Source organism: Apium graveolens, chromosome 3 (assembly GCF_009905375.1).
Source record: "Apium graveolens cultivar Ventura chromosome 3, ASM990537v1, whole genome shotgun sequence".
In the NCBI taxonomy this organism is placed as follows: Eukaryota; Viridiplantae; Streptophyta; class Magnoliopsida; order Apiales; family Apiaceae; genus Apium; species Apium graveolens.
In genome coordinates, this window is record NC_133649.1 from 7,518,331 (window position 1) to 7,538,755 (window position 20,425).

Sequence of the window (20,425 nt, forward strand, 5' to 3'; positions counted from 1 at the left end):
GATCTGCTCTTTAATTTTCCGAATCCAATTCTATTCACGATGCGGTAAAAAAACGAACCTCAATTAATTTCGAAAACATCTAACAATTCGAAACGCTTCTATTATTGAACCTTTATTAGCAAGGTTGAGAAAATCTATGACAAAACAAAAAATCACTGAATCCCTTAATTCGATTTACTCTAATATTTAATCTCGATACAATTCATATACGAAAATGTATAGTTTGTCAAAAAATGTATTGTGAGTGAGTTATTCATCGAATTTATGTAAACAAATTAGCATAACTAACAAAAAATTAGTATAGTGATCGAGATATTAGTTTTTCTGTCAAGAGTTTGACTTATGATATGTGCGTGAATTTAAGCATAAAAAATTGAGATTAATGTGCGTGACGATGAACTCAGGAGACGATTTGCCTGAAATTAAAAGGAAATAAATGTAATATCAGGATATTTTTTAAATACAGGGGGTTGGATTGTGTTTATATTTACAAATTTGTCATTAAATTTTTTTATGGAAAAAAATGTGAACTCCAATAACTTGCCTGAGCACATCCTCAGGCCCAATTTTCTCTAACAAATTAATTAGTATAATTCGAAATATTAGTTAAATTGATATAGTCAAAATCCTACTAAATTACACAAAAAAAAGGACATGTAATAATAATTCTAGAGGTTGATCAAGGGTGTTTAATATTCCTAACTAAAGCAAAAAAACCCAAAACAGCACAAACAGCAGCTACAAACTTGCCTTCTCTAATCAAAACTCTCAACACAACCCTCGAAATTTCGCCACTCAACTTGTTGCCTTCAACAACCAAAGCCTTTCTAGGCTTCCCACAAAAAGTCAACAAAACAAGCACAGTTATCCACGTCATCAAGGTGGCCGGAACTGCCACAGCCAGAGCAGCAGCCATTGCAACAAGGCCAAAAATACCACCTAAAGCCAATGAAGCATAGAGTGCAGCAAAAGAATTGGAAGAAGCTGAAACAGATGAGTGGTACCAAGAAAGTACAGATTTGAGGAGGTTCCAAGAAGATGATAAGAGGAGTGAGTAAACGGAGATGAAGAGAAAAGCCCATGTTCTGCGTTTGCTCATGATTCGAATGAACAGTGTTTGATTATTTGTTATGGAACATGGAGGTTCTTGGTTTGTGTAAGCTTGTGCCATGGTGATTTGTGATTGGTTTTTGGTGGATTTTTATTTTTTATACTTGGGTTTTTTTTCCTTTTTTTTTTTTTATTTTTTAATGGGATTGGGATTTTGGGTAGTGTTTGATGAACTGTGTTTTTTTATGTATGTTATGTTTTGTATTGGCATGGTAAGATGATATTTAAGATATGAGACCACACTCAACCCTTCAACACGTGCATTATTGTGTTTTCTCCTAGTAAAATAAAGTGACCGAAAAGATAAATGGTATTAAATTATTTTCTGTCAATTCTAGTTACTCCATCCGTTCGGCCCTAAAAACGTTTTTTTGTGTTATACACGTTTGTCAATGCACATTTTTAATTGTTAATATCTTTAATTTCGTATTAATATTAAATATAAAAACTTCATTGTATTAAAATACTTATAAATACGAATCCAACGAGATCACTCATAACTATATTTGATCTTATAGATTGGACGTAAATTAATAGTTAATCGCTTAACATGAATAGTGTCCAAAGTCAATATAGAAAATGTATTACAGGACGGAGGGAATATATATTTCGGAAATTGAAATTATCTAATCAAGTTATTAATGTATGATTGATCAGGTAATCAATCATCAATCAATTAATCATCAATCATCAATATCAATATACTTATATAAAGGAAAAGACGGGAGCGTTTAAGTGGCGCCTCTCAAATCGTCTCATTCTATTTTTCTAATTTTCTCAATTTTTTGAGTTAATAAATATCAAAAACTACAATTACCTTATATTCTTTTAAATATATTATTATCGATCGTAATATTTTCCTAAAATTTCTATAAAATCTTGCATTAAAGATTTTTCAAATCAACTTATCATTATATTCTCATAAAACTTCTATTTTCTATTTAAATCAACTTATCATCTTGATATTCTCATAAATTTCGTTTTTAATTCGTCTTATTCTATTTTTCTAATTTTCTCAATTTTTTGAGTTAATAAATATCAAAAACTACAATTACCTTATATTCTTCTAAATATATTATCATCGTTCGTAATATTCTCCTAAAATTTCTATAAAATCTTATATGTTTGTTTGCCAGAAAATCTTATATTTATTTATTATTCATAATTTCATAATGAAAAAAATCTGATAAGAAATACAAGAAAGAAAAAAACAGGAACATTATTTTAGAAGGCCGCTGCGAAGCGCGGTTTATTAAACTAGTTAAATAATATATCGACAATTTATCAACCGGTTAAATAATAGTATTCGGCGGTTTTTATAAATCGATCAATTTTCATAACCATCATATGCACTTTGAAACGAAAAATAGGGTTATGTCACAATCTTCTCTTTTTCCCAAAGATGACACGTTTTGATTTGTGAGAATGTATAGATATATTATAATTTCATACTTTTATTAGAAAAGATAGTAACTGTGTAGCAGGGTAAGGTTTAATATATATTCTTTCTATTTTTTTATTTATCGTTTTGTATTTTACACACATTTTAATGTGTTTTGACCGATTAATTGGAATGATCGTTTGTAAAATTTTCTTGTTGCAAATAAAATTATATTTATAACTAGTCGTTCAAAACATATTGAAATTTGTACAAAAATTAAAGGACAAATAAAAAAACCAGGAAAAGTAATTATCTGGATAAAATTAAAGGCTACTTCTTAATTTTTTTAGAATTTTCCAAATTTTGAACATAGCCTAATAGACTACTAGCTGAAGTCAATATTCAAGAAGCATAGGAAACTCAATTCTTGTCCTCTTGTTGTTATCCCTAATTGTGATTATCAATGAAGATTTTAGTTAATTTAGGTATGTAGATAATGGTGTTCAGATAAATTATGAATTATGATTTGTGGATTGTGCTTGGTTTAGGATGATATCCACCTCTTTTATAAATTAACATCCAATATCATGATGACAACTAATTATTCGTAACTGTTTTAAAAACATTTTTTAAGAAACCTAGCATTTCTCTTTTTTTACTAGGTAGTGCTATTTTCTTGAACGAAGTTTAGGCAATGTTTATCTCCCTTGTAGATTAAAGATTTGTTGCTTAAGATATCCATGGATTAGATTTAATTAGTTACCACCAATTGTGATTAGAGTGATTAGAGCTCATTTCACTTGATTGATATCAACTCAAAAGCCTCCTGTAAAAAAAGAAGAAAAATCTTAACACAAAACATATTTTATTATGCTTTGAAATTTAAGGTTATATAAAGAATTTCTACCAACGACCCGTCGTATAATTAATTAGTGTATAAATTCATATTCAACTCCGACGGCAACAAGTCAACACTACAAATCAAAAACAGAGAAATTGACATGGGTCTTCAAACATTGATCAAGTTTAGCCCCATAGTTTGCGTAAGAATAAATTTACAGACAATGTTTGACCTTTAAACTATGTTAATTAAACACGCTCTATTTACTTTATGAACGTTCCTATTTTTTCAAGATGATGATTACCCAAGAAGTAGCTTAAATTTTCTTCGAAACATTAAATTGGAATCGTTACATAATTTTTTTACCAGGTATCCTCAGACTTTAGATCCATTTTGCAAAAAATCATGACTAATTGCATGTTAAAATACTAATATAAGATTATGCCTTCTAAGTAAAGAATATGTTGCTTAAAATACGATTTACGTTGGTTCACGTGTTTTGCAGGCTATTACAGTGCGTACTCAAAAGATAGCGGCTGCAGGCTATCTACTATAAAATAAAAAGAAAAATACTAATATAAAATTTTAAATAGATCATTTCTCTCATATTTTGAGATTTTAGAATGACTGATTCGTTATTACTTAACATGGTATTAGAGTTTATGTTACCATGCTGGGAGAAAACTCATGTTCGACTCTCTGCCACCGCTAATACTCTCACAAATTATCATGGGCACGAAAAGTAAATTAATATCCCAAAAATAAACGTACCCGTAATTCAATTTTGACCAAAAAAATGGGTTTTCGATTGAGTCTTAAAAATGGACGTTCGTGATACATTATTCGATTTAAAAATAAACTCTCAGATGAAGAAAATTTTTATATATTAATATAAATTCTAATGGTTTGGATACGGAGGCTAAGAAATATGTATAAAGTAGTGAAAAAGTGAAAGAAAAGTGAGTGAAGTAGTGGAACCTATTGATTTTTAATATATAAAAGGGAGATAGTGGAGTAAAATTAATGTGAAAATGAAGAAAAAATGAGAAAATTGTGAGACCCATTAACTATTATTGGTAAGTTTTAAAATATAAAGAATTGGATGAGACATCTCAAAAATAAAAGTGTAAAGAAATGGTTGACACATGTAGAACTATTTTTATAACATTTGGAAAACATTATGACATGAGGTGGAGGAGGAGCGTAGCACATTCATGTTATGCAGATACAAATAAATGCAGTAACAATAAATGTTGTGAGAGAGGGATAAAACGGGGTACATTTACTTTTATTACAATAATAAAGGAGCAGTTGAAAGAGTCTCCCATATGATGACCAATGGAGTACATACAGTACAGGTACGTGAATTTGGAGTTTTGGACCCCAAAATGCAATCAATCTATTGAGCCCTTGTCTTTGGATTCACTTGTGTGTATAAACTTTAAATCACCCTATCCCCATCCCCCTCCTTTTTTTGGCCAAACTTTTCTTTTCTTTTTTTACATTGTCCCCCCCTGAAGATTCCCTGTTTCAACCCTTATACGAATCCCATGTAATATTATTATTTCACCATCTCCTGGACTCCTATGTACAAAATGAGTTGGTGCCATTTATATTACTCCCTCCGTCCGATAACAAGTTTTCCTATATTGATTTTTGACACTATTCATCATAAGTGATTGATAATTAATTTACGTCTAATCTATAAGATCAAATATAGTCATGAGTGATTTTGTTGAATTCGTATTTACGAGTACTTTAATACAATGAAGTTTTTATATTTAATACTAATACAAAATTAAAGATATTAACAATCAAAAGTGTACATCGATAAACGTGACCAACACAAATAAGAACTATTTTTAGGGACGGAATAGTATTTGTATGCAAGGTGAATCACACTTCACATTTTTTGTCACGGTGTATCTATTCTTACAATGTACACACCAGGTATCAGTGGGGTTCATTTCAACACCAAATGTAAGAAATATTTCATTTTGGTAAAAAAAAATTGGTGAGCACCATATTTTTGGTACTCATGCTTGTATTATCGACCTCTGGGACAGTTGCAAGTATAATTTGACATATGATAATTAGACATGTAGTATTTCATTAAAAAGAGATAATTACTTGTTTATTAATACTATTCCGTGTTTTAAAAATTTCCGATTTAATTGATTAATTCTTTATAGGATACCCGATCGATTTGATTTTTGAAATCCTATTAATTCTTATAAAATATTCTTTGTACGAGTATATATAATAATTTAATTTCTTCAAAAAAAATAAAATATATAATAATTTAATAAAACTAAAATACTATAATTATATAAATATGACTTCTTATTGACTTTATGATATATTAAATGTATAATTGTTAATAAATAAAGTATATAATCATTATAATATATTAAATAATATTTAAATATTAAAATACATCCGATTTTTATTCCGACTAATCCTTATGACTAATTCCCGATTTTTAATTTATCTTAAATCGGTTGCTCAATCGATTACGTTATATTCTCGATTTTTACAACAATGATCCTGGCAAGTACCAAGTAAATGCAATCAAGTTACTTCACTATGAGTGGGGGGTGAAGTGTTACCCAATGGGTATTAAACTATCATCAACACACTTCTTATTGTACAGCACATGTTGCTGGTCCTTGAATGGACTGGACAACACGAGACGACAACAATTACTGACACTAGTAATCAAGATGAAGAAACCTATGTGTTGATATAGTTTTTTTTAAAAAAATATAGTTACCTTCACATTACAAATATGTAAGTGACTATGTAAAATTTGATCATTTCCCAATAAAAAATCTAACATCTTCGTTGGGTCACTAATCCATTTTCACAATGCAGATTGCATAGTAAGAATGTAACATTGACCTCAAGCACAACAATAATGGAAATTAGCCCCCCTTCCTTGTGATGACAAGCACCGACCGGAATGTGCTATCGCGGCTGTAACAATGTTTCATTACGGGAGTTGGTGGCCGGGGAAGGATGCTCGTCAATAATTTCCCGATCACTTACCGATCACTTAGATCAAAATATGTAGAATGACCCGCAATGTTTGACTTAACTGGTTAAAAAGGGGAGAATTATCCTCTTGGTCACTTATTCAAATCTCACGGGAGAAGAACTTAAATGAGGTTTACTTGATTCACGTGGTTTACACGCTATTACATGAGTTCATAGGGTTTATCCAGTACGCACCTGAAAGATAGCGACTGCGGTTAATTATGAAAAAAAAATGTAGAAAGCGAGACGCAAAACACGATTTATTCATCAAAATGTGCAATGTACAACATCTTCGAACAGATTTGTTCTTACACGAAAAAAATGCATTTACACTCTTAAACTTAACCCTAATCATACTTTTCCCTCCAAGAGTAAGCAAGAAAGAAAACCCAAGAAAGCGCTAACAGAAAATCACCAACCAGCTGCCTCGGCCAAGCATAAGCCAATTCTTCAAGCCTCCGTTCAACAAACACTCTCCAAAGAGCCATTGAGATATGAACAACAACGCAACCTTTTGCGAAGAAATTCTGAAACTCCCTGTCCTTAACAAATGCAACCATGAACAGTAAAAATCCCATAGAAACAAGAAGCAGCCCTGCGAACGAGTCTGAGATTTGTTTTAACAGCTGATCATGCGGTGTTGATCCCATTAGTTTGGTGGCTGTTTCGGTGCCGTGACCGAATGTGGATATTTCGTCCAGATAAAACATTATAAGTGCACCGCAAGATACAGAAAGTGTTGAATGGAGTAGGCAGATAACAAAAAATCCAGATGAACCCATTAATAAAACAAAACGATATTTGATCAAACTAATAAGAATGTGTAATGAATTTGAATATTTGAAATCGATAAAGATTGAATGATTTGAGAGGGGATCGGATATAGGGAATGGAGAGATTCACGAGGGGGATTCGTGGGTTGACAGGATGTAAGATCGCGTTGGAAAATGTGAAATTGGAAGCGTGTGCCTTGTGTAGTGTGTGTGTTGCATTATTACATACTAGGGGTGTACACGGATCGGGTTGGGCGGGTTGGGAGAATTTAGCAACCCAACCAACTAGTTCGGGTTTTCAAAATTTCAACCCAATCCAAACCGTTTAAATTTGTAACCCAAACCAATTTGTATACTTCGGTTAGGTTCGGTTTGGATCGGTTTGGATCGGTTTGATCGGTTTATTAAATATACAAAATTAATATAAAAAATTATAATAAAACATAAGGTTTCAAAGTTTAAAACACTTGAAAATAGTTCAAAACAATATTACAATCCTCCATATTGAATAGCCTTAAACATCTAATTTTCGACATCAAAAGTACTAATAATATTGCTTACGCTTTAAATATTGGAATGAATCATTAATGCAAAAAATATAACACTAATCAAACATCTATTGTTGTTACGAAATGAACTATGAACATAGAGGTTATAAGTTACATTTAGAGTTAGAGATATATGGATCTATGTAAATGACCTAAACATAATTTTGGATTAACTTATTAGCATGTACATGTATATTTTAATCGGGTTGGGTTGGATTGGTTTAAAATTATCGAAAACCATATCCAACCCAATTAAATCGGGTTGACATTTTTTCAACCCCACTATATATCGGGTTGAAAAAAATCGGTTTGGTTCGGCTGAAATAGGGTCGGTTCGGTTTAGATTGGTCGGGTTTGACAAACCGTGTACACCCATATTACATACACTTCACCCACAACTCAGCTGCTACTTGCACCTAATTTCGTACACATCACTTTATTGAGATTCAAATATTTTAATTACGGTTTGTTAGTTTGTGCCATGGATACGTACTAAAAATGTGTGATAAATGAGTTATAAAATTTGATTGGCGTGGATTTTTATGCATGCAGGGTATCCATCATTATTAATGAGTTTCCACCAATTAAATTCTTACAACTTATCTATCACACTTTTTTAGCATGTGCCTAAAAAAATCATTTTAACTATTTTAAAATACATCCAAATTCCAATTTAAATCTTAAACTTAACTTGAGCATTCATTTTTCAGATATTATAAATTTTTTTCCCTTTTACTTGAAACAAATTTAACTCCAAATTAAAATTCACTAAGAAATAAATATAATGTGATAAAACGCTATCGCATCAATGAAGAATGTAGTGAAAGGCGGTAAGTATTGTAAACTGTAGAATTGAACCATCGGCTCTTTAGTATTTAGGGCTTCTTTATTTTTAAAAATAAATAAATTATGAGTTGAAAATGTTGTATAAGCGATATGTCTATCATAATTTGTAAATTATTTAGACGTTTGAATAATTATTTAGTTTTTTCACTGTAGTTTATTTAATATTACTTAATTATTGATAAAAATTATTTTTTAAATTAAAAGTAAATAAATGTTATTGTATTTAATTTTATATTAATAATATAACTAATTCAACCCATAAATTTGTTACTGTTATTTTTTTGAACTTAAAAGTAAATAAATTTTGCGATGGACTGTGACAAACACAATCTTAAATCAATAATTGTCGGTCTAAAAGTTAATAAATGTCACTAAAGTCATTTACTGTTATTTAATTATTTTTAAATAATATTTTTAATTTTAAAGTAAACTGGCGCTATAATGCACACTAACTAATAAAAAAATAAAGTTTACAGAAGTCAATTCCTAAACATATGTTATTTCACTTGATTTAAGTAACTTAATAATTTTTTTAATATAATTCATTAATTGGCTTAAAAATGTTTTTTCTTTTAATTTATAAAACTAAATAGAAGTTTGGATGGATACTAACTTATTGGAAACAAAGTTTGAAAAGAATAAAAGTATGTTAGGTGATTACCAACGTCGGATAGTTTAGTACATTTGTGCTGCAATAAAATATGATTTCGTTTATTAATAAAGAATATAAAGAAGTTATAAAAAACATTTAAACGCAAATTAGTAATTACAAAATTTTATAATTTTATTAATTGAATCTATCTATGGTCTTTATTAATAAGCGAAATCATGTCTTATTGGTGCATAAAAGTACCGAAGTATCAAATTTTGGTACTTAACTAACGCAAATTGACTTCTATTATATCTAAACTTTGTTTTTATTAGTTAGTATTTATCCGAGCGTCTATTTACTTTTAGTTTGGATTTTTTTATCAATAATTAAGCAATATTAAATAAACTATATTGAAAATCTGATTATAAAATAATTATAAGATAATATTAATTAATATTAAATTATCTAAAATAATAATTAGTTGATTCATAAGATAATTAAAATCTATACTCTTTATTAATAAGCGTAATCCTATTTTATTGCAACACAAAATTACAAATGTACAAAGTTTGGTAATCACATAACACAAATTGAACTCCTGGTGTCCCAAGGTACAAGAGCTCAAATACCCCAGCAACATGACTATTTATCTCTAAACTTTATTTTTTAATAGTTAGTGTTCGTTCTATTTTTTTTAATAGGAAAAATAATTTTTATCAATAACTAAGTAATATTAAACAAACTATATTGAAAAAAGCCAAATATAAGATAATTATTAAATAATATTAAATTATCTAAAATAACAAATATTTTTCATTCATAAGATAATTATACAATCTGATTTCTTTTAACAAATATTTTTAATTTGATTTCCTTTAACTATATTAGATAAGCCGTATTAGTAAAAAAAATTATATGGTAAAATTTTATAATTGCATGTGATTTCAATTTTTTTTAATTACATAATTAACAATATTTATTAATTTATTTTAATCTGTATTTTTCAGGGATTATTAGATTTAACTTTATGCAAATAATAATGTAATATTATTTTTAATCTCGAGTATAAAAGTATGTATTACCAACTAATATAAAAGTAAAAGATGAAATTTTAAAACAACAATATTGTAATTCAAATTACTAAAACAACTCAAGTAATTATCATCAGAGTAGTGCTAGAATCCCCAAAATTCTTCCCAAAATTTTCACCAAATGATGTGATAATCACATTACATATTTTAATTTCTGGGCGCATACAATGCATGCTGGGTATCATATTAGAGCAAGTCCAATGTATGATGCAAAATAACTATAACTATTGTTATAATTTGGCACCAAAAAGTGTCTTTTGGTGATAAAACAAAACTTCAACTCCAATACTAGATGCATTTTGAAACCAAATATTTTCTTATTTACCTAAATTTTGTCACTTTTCCCTAGGTTTCATTTAAAGTACAACAACATACATCTTATTTGCAGTAGTATGATGACGTGGCTAGATGTATAAATACATCCTTGGTTTCAAATTTTGAACTAAAGATGCATATATGCATATTTGCATCCAAGCATAGAACTTCTTTGAAATTCAAATTTTTGACATTTGGTTTCAAATTATAGAAATTGTATCACTTGCATTGGACTTACTCTTATATTTAGGAAAGTTGATATTTATTATACGGCACATCAACATCTGGAGAAGTTTTTGGAGAGAAAATTTGGATAACATATCATTTCTCTCATCATCCTAGGAAACCGCTTAAGAAAAACAGGGGAGACAAGAAATGGGCTGTGAGTGAGAGAGAATGAAAATGAAAGATGATAGCCCATAATAAGTCAGGCCCAATTGAAGAGGCCCAGGGCCCAAACATAAGACCCCAGGACACGTGGTGGCATCACCACCGTCCAGGTTCCCGAGATCCAAAACGTTTCTACGGTCCAGATCTGATAGTACTCTGACGGATTCAGCGTTGACCTTGGGGAGCCCAGGACACGTGGCAACATCACCACCTTCCAGGCACCCGGAATCCAGGACGTTCTTACGGTCTAGATCTGATAGTACCCTGACGCATCCCAGGCGTCCAGATGCCCTACAGTCCAAAAGGCCAACCTACGGTCCAGATGAAAAGGGACAAACCCCTAAACCCTAGGAGGAGGCCTATAAAAGGTAGAACAGAAGGAAGGTTACAGGTAACCAGCAAGGACATACTCTCTCTCTCCCTCTCTCACATATATTTACATGCACATACATACTCCTCACAAATATATATGCATAATCCCAACTTTGCCCTTCTTCTCCTCAAAACCCTTTCTCATCCTCACGCCGGAGGTGCCGCGGGGACGCCACCCCCTTCCGGTTCTGTTTTGTAGGTTCCCACCCTACAGCTACACCGCACACAGTCGTCGTCACAGCCTAGAAGGAGTTTGAGTTCGGACCCTGCAAGGAGAAGGTCCCGGGGTGATCTGGGATTATCATTGGCGTTAGAAGGAGGGGATGAACCTCCGAGAAACACGAAACACCATCTCCCAGTAAGAACCCTAATACCCATCTCTCAGACCCGTTTCTACAAGGTTTATTATTGTAAATTCATAGCATTTCCAAGTAGCCATGACTACAAGAAAAAGCAAAGCAGCAGTTTCCGCCTCTTTCCTACCGCCTCCTCCCCAACCCAGGGATGGAGACATGGAAGACCTGGACGAAGGGTTCCCCATAACCCGGACTCCCTCTCAAAATCTCCAACCAGGAGATCAGAGAATAGTCATTGAAAAAGCTGCCCACAAACACACAGGGATCACCACAAGCCCATGGGGAAGCATGACCCCGGAACAGATACAGGCGGCTATGGACTTGTGGAAGGAAAAGCAGAACGCCGAGCCGGAGACCCGCCCAAGGGATCAGCGAGAGCGGTCTAAAGAACAGTCCGGAGAATCTCGGGGATCCGTCTTCGACCGGATTGCGAAGAATTTAAAAAAGCCACCAGAGGACGCCAGAGATGAAATAAGAAAAGCTGCCCTCCGGGAGAGAATCCGGAAAGAAGAAGAGGCTAAAGCCCAAGAATCTATAGAAAGGAGGATCCGGGAGGAGGAGGCCAAGCTAAAGAGAAGGGCCCACCGGATTCACGTTTCCTCAGACTTAGAACCGGAGAAGGAGTCCAAGCAAGAACAAATGGCCCGGGCCCTTCGAGACCTTAAAAGGAAAGTGGAGGGCGACATGGAAGTAGGGGCAGCAGCGACCCCGTTCACAAAGAGTCTGGAAGCCACCCCTAGAGAGTCAGGGCTGAAGCATTTCAATTTCGACTCTTTTGACGGGCTGGCTGACCCTGAAGAGCATCTGAACTATTTTGAGCAAATATCCAATATTTATGATTACAGCGACCTGACTAGATGCCGATTCTTCGCATCAACACTGAAGGGGGGGCGCTCAGAAATGGTTCAGCCGCATACCATCCCGGAGTGTGGACTCCTGGAGAGACTTCCGCGAGATATTTTTGAAAAGATTTAGGGCCAACCGAATGAACGAGCTGCAGATGTGTCACCTAGAAACAATCCAACAAAGAAGCAAGGAACCCCTTCCGGAATTCATCAAAAGATTCCAGGAAGCAATCAACCAACTCTCCAACTTAGAAGAAAAGGAGGCAGTAAACATCTTTCGAAGAAACTTGCACCCGATATCTTGTGAAGGCTATGTCAAAGACCTGATTCACAGGGAGCCCCAAAGCCTGGCGTCAGCATACGCGTTGGCATCAAAGTTCATAAAGGAAAATGATTTCCTCAAATCAATGAAGATGAACAGAAGAATATAAGACGATGACGAGTCCCCGGAGCGACGCTCGTCGTCCCGGAGAGACAAGAGATACAAGCTTGACAGACAAGCCAACTACATTCAGCAGTCCCGGGGAACCCCACCCCGGGAAATGTTCCCCGAATTAAGAAAAAACGAAAGGAAACAAAAGGCCAAGAAGGAACCCAAGCCGGAACCAGAGTGGACACCCCTCAACAGGCCCCGGGCCGACGTTTTGCGTGAAGTCAAGGGCAAACCATTTTATTATCCGCCAAAACCCTTGCTAGCGCCGCTCGAAAACAGGGCCCGGGACAAGCATTGTGGCTATCACGAAGATCATGGCCATACTACTGCAAACTGTTTCTCCCTCAAGGTGTTCATAGAAGACCAAATCAAGAAAGGAAACATGAACCAGTATCTTCAAAGGGGCTCGAATGACAAAGACAGAGCCACGGGAAGAGGGAAAAATGTGGTGAATGTTGTTTTCGGTGGCACAGTCTCTCCACCGCGGAGCTCGGATCGGGAGAATGATGTGATGATGATCCAGACTCAGGAGGACGAACCGATTTGCTTCTCTTATTCTGATTATGAGGGCCTCGATCCGGATCACAACTTGGCATTAGTGGTGATCCTCGACGTTGCAAATAACGAGGTAAAAAGAATTCTAGTTGATAATGGTTCATCTGCTAATATCGTATTCGAGCACACGCTTAACAGGATGGAGCTCGGACACCTCAGAATGGATCCCTGTCTTGAAGACCCTTTGTACGGATTCGGGAACACCATGATTCCAATCCGGGGTATCATCTATCTTCCCATCATATTTGGAACCGCACCCCGAGTGGTCTCCCATATGATGAAATTCTATGTGATAAGCGCAACCTCCTCATACAATATGATCCTGGGTAGGCCCACTATCACCAAGCTCAGGGCGATCCCCTCAACTATCCACTTGAAACTCAAGTTCCCCACCCCAGGAGGCACTGGAGAACTGAAAGGAGATAGGGAAATGGCTGGTAGATGCTATGGTCAAGCACTCGTCATGGCAGAAACGGAACCGGAAAACCGGAAGAGAATAATGTCCCTGCCCAAGGGACAAAGCAGAAAGAAGCATCGAGAACACCTTAGTAAAAGGCCCCGTTTGGATGTGAACATGATCGAAGACTCCGGATACAGCGTAACCAACGCTGACGCCCGGATTCAAAAGTTTGTAGAGAGCAAGGAGAAGACGAAGGTAGAACCGGCCCAACAGACAATCGAGGTAGATTTGGAACCCGGGAACCCCACCCGAAAAATCAAAATCGGAAAAAGATTGGAAACCACATTCCAAAAGGAGCTTATCGGCCTACTAAAAGAACACGCTGACGTATTCGCCTGGTCCCCGGAAGACATGCTAGGAATCGATGAATCTGTGGCCATGCACAGTCTGGATGTAGATCCAAAGCAAAAACCAATCAAACAAAAGCGAAGGAACTTTGCCCCGGAAAGGCAACAGGCAATCGACCACGAAGTCGAGAAGTTGTTAAAGGCAGACATAATCTGTGAAATTAAGTATCCGGACTGGCTAGCAAACGTTGTGCTGGTCAAAAAACCCAACGGCAAGTGGCGAATGTGCGTGGATTATACAAACCTCAATTCAGCATGTCCTAAAGACTCTTACCCCCTGCCCAATATCGACCAGCTGATAGACGTGACCTCGGGTCATGTTATGTTAAGTTTTATGGATGCCTTCTCGGGTTACAACCAGGTCAAGATGAATCCGGCAGACATTGCAAAAACGGCATTCATCACACACCGGGCCGTCTACGCTTTTGTTATGATGCCGTTTGGGTTAATCAACGCCGGGGCAACATACCAAAAAATGATGAATACCATCTTTAAAGAGCAACTGGGCAGGAACATGGAATCTTACGTTGATGACATGATCACCAAGTCGGTCACAACCTCAGAACACATCCAGGACCTTCGGGAGTATTTCGAAAACTTGAGAAAGTACAACATGAAGCTGAATCCGGAGAAATGCACGTTCGGGGTCCCTTCCGGGAAGTTTTTGGGCTTTCTGGTCAGCGAAAGAGGAATAGAGGCCAACCCGGAGAAGATCAAAGCTATAATGGAAATGACAGTTCCCCGAACTCAAAAAGACATCCAAAAGCTCTCAGGATGCCTAGCGGCACTTCGAAGATTTATTCCAAAGTTGGCAGAAAAATGCCCTACCATTCTTCGAACTGTTGAAAAGGGCCCAAAACAAAAAGCTAATAGAGTGGACCCCGGACTGTCAAACAACGTTCGAAGAAGTAAAGCGACATTTGATGAACCCGCCTATTTTATCAAAAGCAAAGCCCGGGGAGCCCCTTTACCTATACATCGCAGCCGGGGAGAGAGCAGTATCCTCCGCACTCATCCGGGAAGAAAATGGCACACAGACCCCGGTATATTATGCGAGCCAAGTCCTGAAAGATGCCGAAACCCGGTACCCCAACCTGGAAAAATTCACACTGGCCCTCGTACACTCGAGCAGAAAGCTAAGACAATACTTCCAAGGCAGGGAAATCAGGGTAATCACCAATCAACCACTTCGCAAAATCATCCACAAACCGGACGCCTCCGGGAGATTAGTCAATTGGGCAATTGAATTGAGCCAATTCAACATCAAATTCATCCCGAGGACAACCATAAAAGCCCAGGCGTTGGCCGAGTTTGTCATGGAATGTACTTTTCCAGAAACCACCGAAACGCCTGAAACCAATTCCAAAGGAAAAAAAGAATCTAACAACCGGGATCTTTGGACGCTATATGTTGATGGCTCGGCCACAGCCGAAAGGTGCGGAGCCGGTCTGATCCTCTCCAGCCCGGATGGATTCGTAATTCAGCAGGCCATCACCTTCGCCTTCAAAGCAACAAACAACCAGGCTGAATATGAAGCCCTACTCTCCGGGCTTAGGCTAGCCAAATCCCTTGGAGTAAGGAGGTTAACAATCTACAGCGATTCTCAGATCGTGGTAAGACAAACCAATGGTGAATATGTCGCAAAAGATCCTAAATTGGCCCGATATCAGGAAATGGTTAGAGCAATCCTGGAAACCATCCCGGACTCGACCATCTTGCAGATAAACAGAGAGGAAAATGCGAAAGCAGACGAGCTGTCCAAGCTCGTCCAGAATACTTCAGATTTAAGCAGTTCGGTTTACTTCGAGGAACTCGGAGCCCCCAGCACCGATAGACAAGAAGTATTTTGTGTTAGCAGCCCGGAGAATTGGATGACGCCCTACATAGCCTACCTCGAGGACGGTACCCTGCCGGAAGATCAGAACAAAGCCCGGTACCTCAAGTATAAGGCTGCACGCTTCTTTCTAGAAAACAATCAGTTATACCGGAGAACTTTCTCTGCACCAACTCTAAAGTACGTTGATCCGGAGGAAGCGCATTACTGCCTCCGGGAGGTTCATGAAGGGATCTGCGGGGATTACCTAGCGGCTAAAGCTCTAGCCTACAAAGTCATCAGACAAGGCTATTACTGGCCAACAATCCACGCTGATTCATTCGCCTATGTCAAAAAATGCAGTAAGTGCCAGAAGTTCAGCAACGTACCAAAACAGGGGTCAAGCCTCCCGGGATCCGTTCTCTCACCGATCCCATTCGCTGTCTGGGGAATTGACATCATGGGTCCTTTCCCTCGAGCGAAAGGGGATCTCCGTTATGTCCTGGTAGCAATAGATTATATGACTAAGTGGGCGGAGGCCAAGGCTATGAGAACCATTAACCAACAAGACTGCATCAAGTTTGTAGACACGATTGTAATGAGGTTCGGGATCCCGATGGTCTTAATCTCGGACAATGGTCCGCAGTTCGTGGGTTCAGATTTTGAAACCTATCTAAAAGAACGCGGGATCAGACACAAAAAAGCATTTGTTGCCCATCCACAAGGGAATGGACAAGTTGAGGTCACAAACAGAATTATACTCCGAGGCCTGGAAAAGAGACTGGAAGACTCTAAAAAGAACTGGCCGGATGAACTCCCGAAGGTTTTATGGTCATACAGAACTACCCCCCGGACGGGAACCGGGGAGACTCCATTCAAGCTCGCCTACGGTACTGAAGCCCAGTTACCGATAGAGACCGGATCCCCTTCTCACAGAGTGACCAACTTTGACGAGGTCTCCAACATAGAAGGCCTCAGGACCAACCTCGAATTCCTGGACGAAGTAAGAGATCGGGCCGTAGAAAAAATGGAAAGCTACAAGGAAAAAACAAAGCTTTACTTTGCGAAGAAAGCCAGAATACGGGAATATGTGGTAGGAGATCTAGTACTCCGGGATACTGAAGCCTCGGACCCAACTAACCAGGGAAAACTACAGCCAAACTGGGAAGGCCCTTATATAGTCAAAGAAGTGATCCGTCCAGGAACTTACAAGCTAAGCTACCTCAGCGGAACCGAGGTCCCCAACACCTGGCATGGAACCCGCCTAAGGAAATTCTACCAATAAGGAAAAGGTGCACACCCTGGAAACGCATCTACATCTATATTATGATATTTTGATGTAAGCACTGTCCTCATTCACCCCAGAATGTAATTTTTGCTCTTAATATGAATGAAAAACTCTGCTTTAAGCGTTCCATAGTTCGAATCAATTTCATTATGTCGATTATTTACTGACAATCAGATTTAAAAACACAGCCCATGTGTACTTTAAAAATTTCTATCAAATGGAGATTTACCTCTGACCGGGGTCCTATAAAAACTCAACCCATGAGTACTTATAAAAATTCTCAAAGTTAAATGTTTTTACCCCAACCCGGGGTCTGCAAAAACACAGCCCATGTGTAATTTAAAAATTTCTATCAAATGGAGATTTACCCCTGCCCGGGGTCCTATAAAAACTCAACCCATGAGTTAAATGTAATTACCCCATCCCGGGGACCGCAAAACACAACCAACGTGTATTTATAAAATATTTTTCTATCAAGTTGAAAATTACCCCTACCCGGGGTCCTATAAAAGCTCAGCCACATGAGTATTCATAAAACTTTAGTAAAGTTAAAATTTTTTACCCCATCCCGGGGTCCACTAAAACACAGCCCATGTGTCCAAGTCTGAAGCTCTAAACATGCGAATCAATATGAAGGAAACAGAGCATAATAACATTAAACTACCCCGGAAAAACACACCCCGGGGGGCAAACCAAGATTCAAATTACAATCGTCTAAAAAGCCAAAAGGCTTAGTTCGGAATAACTTAAGCTAAAAATAAGGAAATAAAATTACATGCCAAGACATGGCAGAATCTTTAAGCTTCAGCGGCAGAGTCGGCGGGAGGCGAAGGAGGCTGCTCCGGATTGCCCTCTGGTAAAGGAGGCTGCTCAGCAAGTGGCGACCCGGAGAAGAAGGGAACATTGCTGGACGTCCCAACACCAGACTCCATTGCCCGGACAACTTCCTTTTCCTGCTCCAATCGGGTCTCCTCTTCTATATACTTCTCCAGGAAGACGTCTAGTGTACCTTGAGGCTCCTCGCCGAGATACTTCGAAGCAACATTCCAGCAAATCTGGATCTTCTCCAGCGCTTTGTCATTCAGCTCTTCGAAATACGCGGGAGTCCCCCGGAACCCTGCCAGAACCTCCTCGGGGGTGGGCCGGGCGGCAAGATCATCTTTCAACTTCTGATTTTCAGCCCTCATCTCCCGGACAGAAGCCTCAGCCCGGTCCTACCTCTCCCGGATCTCATCTATAATCTTCTTATGAGCAGCAGCCTCCCTTGCACTGGCCTCTTTCAACTCCTGGATCTCCCGGGATAGCCTCTCAGATTCAACTTGATAGACTTCGGCAGCATCAGCCTTCGCCTGAAGGCTCCGGGTTATGCAAACCAGTCCAGCAACCCGGGAGTTAGCCTGAAAACATTAAAAGTCATGATTAGGCAACACAAAAACAAGAGTACAAGAAGAAAACAAGAAAAATGCTTACAGCAGTGATGTCCTCCTGAAGCCCGACCAGGAAGTCATCAAGGGGCTCCTTCCTGTATTTCTTCCTCTCCGCCGTGCTGGCATAATTCTCGAACAACTCCCTCCGGCGAGCCTCTGGGGTAAAGCTAGCAAGCAAGGCCTTCAGAGTCTCCGGAGTGTCCGGAGCCAGATCAATAGCATCCTTCTTCGAAACCGGGCCCTCAGAAACATCGCCACTTTTATCCCCGGAACTCGCAGGGACACCCTTCCTCTTTCGAGGCATTGGAACTCTTATCACATCCCTCTGCTGCACGTCTTCGGACCGGGGCTCATCGATCACGATTGTCGTCCTCCCCGGGCGAGACGGCGCCGCCTTCCGGGCCGCATCATCACCCTCTCCAACCTTCTTCTTCCCAACATCCACGCTAGTCATTCCCCCAATCCTTCGCAGCTTGGCCGACAGATCTTTAAGTTGGGCAGACATATTTGGGGGATAGGGAATCAACTTCGGAATACCTGAAAAGGAAAACAGCAAGAAATCAGTCCCGGATACAAGCAATCAATAAACATATACAGTATCAAAATAAAGCAAAGGCAATAGACTTACATCCGGCAACATTCATGTTCTCATTGCTAGTAAAATAGTCCCGGGTCCACTGCGTCCCAAGTGCCCCACAGAAGGCATAAACCATCGTGAGAGCTGCTTGCCCGAGCCGCTGGACCGGAAACCTATCTGTTTTAATCTCAAGTTTATGGAGTGGCATGAACTCCAGATCCCCACCCCGGACAAAAATGAACTCCCGGTGCCATCCCTTAAGCGACGTCAACATACTAACCGAGAGCACCATCTTATCAGAGGGATACCCACAATCCTCTATCCTAAACATGAACTCGTAAATCGGCCGAGCGGTGGATCTCTTAATTTTAAAAATATGATGAAAAAGTTTGAAGGTGGGGAGGTAATTTTTGGCATGACAGCAAGCTAAAAACCAGCTGATCCATTTCACCGAGTTCGGGGCCAGCTGAGTAAAAGGGATACCATAAACATCCCGGCATAGGGATTTGGTGAACTGATGTAGGCCGAGGCGCATGCCCCGGAGATGCTCAAGTGGAATTCCAACCCATCCCCCCTCCGGTCGGTGGTATACCCTTTCATGCTCCTCAGGCCATCTCCACTGGTAGGTGTCATCAAGGTTAAAGGCAAGCCTAAGGGCACCATCTACCTCGGCGTCTGTGTATTTCTCCTGAACCTCTCTATGAACTGCCCCACACTCATACCTAGTACCCGGGGCGGTGAAGAACTTCCTATCTATCTCATCCTCATTATAAGGCTCCCGGCCTCCCAAACCATCCGGGCCCCCATATGCCTCAGATAAATCTCTGTAATAAAAGCTCATGGGCTTGGGGTTCACTCGGCACTGGACAAAATATTCATCTACATCCTCCCACGACCCATCCGGATTCGATAAGGTACCCCCGGGACCTAATACTAGGGTCTGAGCTAAAACTTGTTGAGGCGGGTCAACCCGGGGAGGCATTTCTACTGAACTGCAGCTGGAAGAGGAAGAGGGGTAAAAGGAGTTAA

The 20,425-nt window shown here is 38.3% G+C and overlaps 2 protein-coding genes across 2 annotated transcripts; both read right to left on the bottom strand.

Moving 5' to 3' along the window:
- Nucleotides 1-679: 679 nt before the first annotated feature.
- Nucleotides 680-1,171, bottom strand: LOC141713813 (uncharacterized). Its single transcript, XM_074517385.1, has one exon. It carries the CDS (start codon nt 1,169-1,171, stop codon nt 680-682), a length of 492 nt encoding a protein of 163 aa, XP_074373486.1.
- A 5,334-nt stretch (nt 1,172-6,505) lies between these two features.
- LOC141710554 (uncharacterized) lies at nt 6,506-7,319 on the bottom strand. Its single transcript, XM_074513118.1, has one exon. The coding sequence runs from the start codon at nt 7,148-7,150 to the stop codon at nt 6,716-6,718; it is 435 nt and encodes a 144-aa protein (XP_074369219.1). The 5' UTR covers nt 7,151-7,319; the 3' UTR covers nt 6,506-6,715.
- Between the last annotated feature and the right edge of the window lie 13,106 nt (nt 7,320-20,425).